Consider the following 6,198-nt stretch of genomic DNA (forward strand, 5'->3'; position numbering starts at 1 on the left):
TAGAAACTTGATATTTTACAAGCAAGATACATCACGCCCCCTGTAGGATATCTTACCCTCATGTTAGGTCATTATTTCTCAAAGTTGTAAATCCAATTTTGATTTCACCGAAACCTTTCATAGGCGGGACCATATTCATCCCGCGGAGTACCATTGAGAGACCAATAAAAACGATATTAAGAGACCCGGAAACTGGAGATGTTGTGGAAAGGTCTACTTATAAGGTCGTTATTTCTGGATTGCTTTTACCCCATACGGTTGGCTCTATTATAAGCAACTTGATGAGTTATTTCGAAACTGCAAACAGCGATTTTTCAGTGGTTCTCTCTACCGATCCAAGCACATTGTCTCTTAATTTAGGTGAAAACGAACCAAATCCCCAAACATTCCTTCACAGGATAGACTTTGATGCTACGAAAAAAAAAGCTAAATACGACTATCTTGACTGCAATTCGATTCTGTAAAGGAACCGTTTTATTGTTCACAAATCGTCATGGATCGGATACATGGCTCGACTTTTGACGGGTATTGGCTCAGGCTTTGATATGTCGTGAAATAGGTTCTTGTCCCTTATTATGGATGACTCGGTAGACGAAAGTTCCTTTGGATAGATAACAGAAACGGAAACAAATAATGACCCTCTTTTGGCCATAATTCCTGAAGATTTAAGTAAGCCGCCATTGGGGACTTCAACAACAAAGCCTGGTGGCGTTAGAGTTTTTTCTCGTGAAATTTTCAAAAGGTTTCCAGAGACATCGATGACCGTGGTCGACCATCCTAATAAAGAATCCCTTAAAGATATGGATAAATCCATAGAGAGCGTTGATGGATCCTTTTTTCCTCTTCGGAAAATCGGATGTGGGGCTTCTTTTATTCTGCAATGGATATCTCCTGGGATAAAGCGCCCATCTGCGCCCGCATCTCCGACTCCTTCAAGGACAATATTGGCACCATCCAAAACACCAGCCGGTATATGCACATGAAGTGGGGAGTCATCAAGAAATACCTTTGACCCTTTACAATATGCGCATGGCTTTTCGATTTTTTTCCCGGCCCCTTTACACTCTTCACAATGGGATTGAAATCTTTGGATAAAAGGCCCAATCACTTGCGTTACTATTTGAATTCCAGAACCCTGGCATTTTGGGCATTGGACAACGTCTGAGGGTGAATGGGCACCGCTTCCACTACATTGCTTGCATAAAGAATGTCTGGAAAATTGCAAAAGCTTATCGGATCCAGAAAAGATTTCCTCCAAACTGAGGGTGATTTCGACCAGCACAGTGTGGGACTTTGGTGTGTCCCGATGGCTGTGTCCCGATGATCCAGTATTGAAAAACCTTAAATGTTAATGAAGGTCAAAATGATACATGTCAAATGGGAATCCAGATGAATGTGCATTGCTGCCGCCGTTTCCGTTTGCGCCGCYCATTTTAACGCCATCTTTTCCGTACGCATCATAGAGACGCTTTTTCTCTGGGTCAGAAAGGACATCGTAGGCATTTGTAATCTCTCCAAAACGCTCGCTTGCATCAGAATCGCTATTGTGATCTGGATGGTACTTTTTCAGAAGCGTTCTATAGGACTTTTTTAGGGCATTTTCGTCAAAAGTAGCCTTGGTCATGCCAAATAGCTCATAATATGACTCGTCATCACTTTGGTGATGGGAATTTTCAAAAATATCGCCAAAAGGAAAGCCGTTAAAAAAGCAGCGAACAACGCCTGTGGTGATGACAACAAGCCCCAAGATCAGTATGCCCTGCTTCATTGATACTGATTCCAAGTGCTAATTGATTTGCATTTTTATTCAATTAAAGACTAGGGTTTGCGTGGGAAACTACCCTTGAAAATTTTAGGGGTTATCTTATTTCAGAAGACTGGGGTTAGGGTTAATCCCAGAGCTTGATTTTCCCGTCCCAAGAACAAGTGACAACCTTTGATGGCTCTTTTGGAAGCCACTCTGCAGCGATCAGGACTTGATCGTGGCATTTCAGCTGTTTCGCTATTTTTCCTGATTTCCAGTTCCAGAAAAAGAGCTTTCCATCTGAATCGCCGCTCATCAAATATTGGCCATCTGGCGAGAATGATATTTGACATGAATTCCCGGCTATCACATGGCCCGAAAAGCTTTTGCTCAATGCCCGATATTTATCCTTGTGTGTGCTTCCATCAGGGAGGATCATTTTTTCTTCAACAGCTTCGCCATCATCGTCCTCCGGGTTCAACAGTGCCGAACGACCTGCAGTCCACGTGCGAATTTGATTGTCCATGCTTTGGATAGCAAACGCAGACCTTGAAGGATGGAGCTTGACGCAAGGCATTGCATGCATGGTTGGCTCGGATATGATTTTGGTTGCCGTTGAAGAGGCAGCATAGTCCCAAATGCGAATACTTTTGTCATCTGCAGTGGACACGAATCTTTTCCTCGACAAAAAGCAAATGCTATTAACAGCCTCCAGGTGACCGGTATATTCTTGGATTGGATCTCCAATGCTATTTCTGATATCCCATGTATATATTTTCCTATTAGAAAGGCCTGCTAGCACGATATTTGGATCAGAAGGATGCCAAGTGACACAATAGGGATAACCCTTGAGTGAAAAAGCAGACTCGCAGCTCCCAGATTCAGTATCCCAGATTTTCAGAGTTTTGTCATACGAGCACGATGCGAACCTCTGGCCACCATTTGAACCACTGAACGCAACATCTTTCACAGCCTTGTTGTGGCCATAAAATGTCCGTAGAATTTTCCTATCCCCATACGCCTCCCAAAGCTAGCAATAAATGAACGATAGCCGTTTACCTTGATTTTGGAATCAAATGAACAGCTCAACAAAAGATGTCCGGTCCCCGGAAGTAGCCTAATGGAGGAGACAGCTTTTTGATGCCCTTCCCATGTATGAATACACCGTTTTGGAAGGAAACAAGTTTGGGGAGATGAATCTGGAAGGGAGATGGGAGCATTCATATAAGTTCTTCCAAGGTAATCCTTTTGAGATAAGCCACCATGAAACTGCGAATACTCCTTGCCCATTGTGATATAGGTAGAAAGCCTGTCAATGATAGAAGATGCTGCTGGATCTTCATCAAAATCGATGTCTCTCCCAGTAACACCGCTGAGAGGCCGAATGCTGGTTTGCATTGAGATTTTGGCCACTTTTTCTGCGTGTTCGGCGATTTCTTGTGGAGTTGCCTTTGAAGGGCCAATATTTTCGCCTTGAAAGCCTGACCACGGTCCAAGATATGATAAAGGATCTGTGGCAATCTCTCCGATTGGAAGACGCTTCTTCTTAACATGCTTCCTATCATCTTTGCATGGCTCTGGAATAGACCCTTTTTCTAGTATATTTACTATTCGTACTGATCTGTTGGTCGCGTTATCAGTACACTCCGCAGTGGTAACGAGCAGGTCACAATTGGTGGAATTTGCAGTGTCCATTAAAAAAATTAATGGTTGCCATAACTAGTAAACTCCGGTAAATTTGATAATTTATTCTTTATTTTTTAATCATGAAATAAAATTGGTTTCCACAATAAATCTCTTATCCAACTCATTTAATAAATGAGCTTGTCACCCTTTTTGCTGATTCGCACACGACCCCGTATTTTGCGGATTCGCATATGGCCCCGTATTTTGCGGATTCGCACACGGCCCCACAGGTACACCATTCATAGGTGGCCCCACAGGTACACCATTCATAGTTGCCCCCACAGGTACCCGACTCAGGGAGTTAGGAGGACAATTTAACGTTTCTGGACTCAATCCACTCGATGATTTCTGAGTTTCTGGGATTTTCGTCAAGCCAGATTCGCCGGGCTGCATGGTTTGGTTGGGCTGTCCGGTTTGGTCATCTTTTGACTTGCCGTTTGTCTCACTATCATAAAAAGGGCAGTTAGAGCTGTGCCTTGGGGGCTCTCTATTTTTGCATCCGACAATTTTGAGCACCTTTTCAAGATTTTCGCTTTGGACAACTGCACTACCAGGAACAACATACTTCTCACCATTGGATTCAAATATAACAGATTCAGGATCATCGCTTTCAGAAGCACAATTTCCGTCGCACAATTCTTTTTTCAAACCTTCTGGACCGGCTTTTGGGTCAATCTTGGGGACCAAATTGCTTAAAAATTCATTCTTTGGTTCTTCAAATGGATTACAAAATTTCTGGGGCGTAGAATCACCGGGTTTTTTTAGGTCTAAAGCATATGTGTCACCAGTTTCGCGATTTATCAAATTTCCCGTCTTTTTGTCAAGTGTTAGACAAGCAATCCTGCCAACATCTACGCCTCCAGGGTTGTCGGGATTAAAACAAGGTTCTTTGCGTTTTTTCTTTGGGGGCTCTTTTCCGCAATTTCCAATTGATTTTGCTGATGAGAAATCGATATTGATATTTTGGGGAACTTTTTTTTCATCACAATAATTTGACTCGATCGGTTTCCTAGAAGGGCATCTTGCTTCTATCAGTAACAGAATATGGAAAAGCACCAAGGAAAGGCAAAGGATTCCAAAAACCTGGACTTTCATCTAAATAAAGGTATTGACCAGAATCGCATGACCAGAGCTTTAATAACAACTCGGATTTTTAATTATTGGAAAAGAGCCTCCCCAATTGCATTGATGCAAGCTTTTCATTCGCGAGAAACCTATCTAATCAGCATCGATGCTAAATCTTTTTTAATCCAATAAAAATACACTTTATGCCAATTTTGCCAATTTATCTTTGCGCCATTAAATTTGCATCAGGGTTGATTTTTAAAATGGCTTTGATCTACTGAACCCGACCAGCCGCCATGCCGTCGCTTGTGCACTTTATGCTTACAACGGCCACCACTTTAATTTTTGCTGTTAAAAAATTTACTGCTTTCTATATTTAATATCATATGGGCCGTCGACTCTCCTCATAGGGCTTGGGAAGCTGGATTTCGCCATCAGGGCCAATCCCAAGACATACAGTTTTCGACTCATTTTTTCCACATATCGGGATGTCAGAACCCATACATGGGCATGTTCCAGAGCCAATGGGATTTCCTGATAGATCATGATTTGTGCTGCCTTGAGTGCTGCTACCGTGGGAATTAAACTTGTCTAAATATTCTTCAACTGTGTCAAATTTCTGCCCTTTCTTTTTATTGACGTCTTTTTTTTCATTGCAATTACTAGACTATTAGAATTATAATATCAATTACTTTTTAACGAACTTGAGCACAATATCTATATCGCCGCAGGGCTTCTCACAACCTTCAAACACCTTCTTATAAGCTGATTTTGGCTCACAAGGACGACCCCTCACAAAGATGGAGCTGGAGATGAAAAAAATAAGCCCAAGCAAAAGAATAATCTTAGAAATCATATACAGAAATCCCTCAAACGTCAAACTATATAAGTAGGAGCGCAAATGCAAGTGCATAGGCCATTGTTTGTATCAATCAAACCAGAATGGATTTCAATTTGTGGCTTTCTAAGCAAATTAAAATTGACCAAAAATTTTAAAAAGACACCAGGTTCAATTTATTCCAATTAAAGGAAGCATAAATTAACGCCAAATTCACAGAGCAATGTCAAGTGTAAGAGCAATTTTTTCAAGATCTGCTAAAATTTGCACTACGCAAGCATCATGTGGCGAGTAGAGTTTCTTAATTCTTGAAGATGCTGTTCGCAAGATAGATGAAAACTGGGGTATATTTAATTCTGCACAGTTGGACATGTCTTGTAACAAAGCCACAATTGCCTCTACTTGTGGAAGCACCGAGTATGTTGTGGATGATGAACTTATTTGGTATGCCTTGAGCCAACATTCCCATTCAGAAGCCTTAAGATGGTATTCTGCTTCAGAAGCTAAAGATGACAGCCTAGATATCATCAAAGCCCGTCTCCTCCAATAGCTAGCTTCGTTTCCAAAGTCGGGTTCTGCTTCTTCAATCCAGGTCATGAATTTCAGGCAACATTTTCCCGTTTCATCGCAAGAGATAGGCCTTAATGTGTTCCAGACCATGTCAAATATGTTCCAATTAACAGATCCTGCTCTTATTTCATTCAACCGACCAATGGCCAACAAAACCTGCAAAGGATCTTTACCAAATTGCAAGGCAAGATGCAGGTAGTTTTCCCATGTTCTGTAATCCTCATATCTTCCTCTTGTGGCTTCCTGAATTGCACTAAAAGCTTCTGAAATATTCCCCTGCAAGTTATGAGTTAAG

General features: G+C 41.7%; 5 protein-coding genes across 5 annotated transcripts; all 5 read right to left on the reverse strand.

Moving 5' to 3' along the window:
* Positions 1-481: 481 nt before the first annotated feature.
* DI09_193p10 (uncharacterized protein) lies at positions 482-1,768 on the reverse strand (the record flags this gene model as incomplete). The annotated part of the gene is made up of 2 exons (XM_013383259.1): positions 482-1,310; positions 1,371-1,768. The coding sequence occupies 2 exons, from the start codon at positions 1,766-1,768 to the stop codon at positions 482-484; spliced, it is 1,227 nt and encodes a 408-aa protein (XP_013238713.1).
* A 121-nt stretch (positions 1,769-1,889) lies between these two features.
* DI09_193p20 (uncharacterized protein) lies at positions 1,890-3,439 on the reverse strand (the record flags this gene model as incomplete). The annotated part of the gene is made up of 2 exons (XM_013383260.1): positions 1,890-2,774; positions 2,804-3,439. 2 exons carry the CDS (start codon positions 3,437-3,439, stop codon positions 1,890-1,892), a joined length of 1,521 nt encoding a protein of 506 aa, XP_013238714.1.
* Positions 3,440-3,571: 132 nt separating this feature from the next.
* On the reverse strand, positions 3,572-4,525 carry DI09_193p30 (uncharacterized protein; the record flags this gene model as incomplete). Its single annotated transcript, XM_013383261.1, has 1 exon — positions 3,572-4,525. One exon carries the CDS (start codon positions 4,523-4,525, stop codon positions 3,572-3,574), a length of 954 nt encoding a protein of 317 aa, XP_013238715.1.
* A 244-nt stretch (positions 4,526-4,769) lies between these two features.
* On the reverse strand, positions 4,770-5,351 carry DI09_193p40 (uncharacterized protein; the record flags this gene model as incomplete). The annotated part of the gene is made up of 3 exons (XM_013383262.1): positions 4,770-4,831; positions 4,895-5,157; positions 5,188-5,351. The coding sequence occupies 3 exons, from the start codon at positions 5,349-5,351 to the stop codon at positions 4,770-4,772; spliced, it is 489 nt and encodes a 162-aa protein (XP_013238716.1).
* A 195-nt stretch (positions 5,352-5,546) lies between these two features.
* Positions 5,547-6,198, reverse strand: DI09_193p50 (uncharacterized protein; the record flags this gene model as incomplete). Its single annotated transcript, XM_013383263.1, has 1 exon — positions 5,547-6,198. A coding segment is annotated over one exon (652 nt), but the record flags the coding sequence as incomplete, so codon positions are not given.

The sequence above is a fragment of the Mitosporidium daphniae genome (assembly GCF_000760515.2).
Source record: "Mitosporidium daphniae strain UGP3 chromosome Unknown contig-193, whole genome shotgun sequence".
NCBI classification, from domain to species: Eukaryota; Fungi; Microsporidia; genus Mitosporidium; species Mitosporidium daphniae.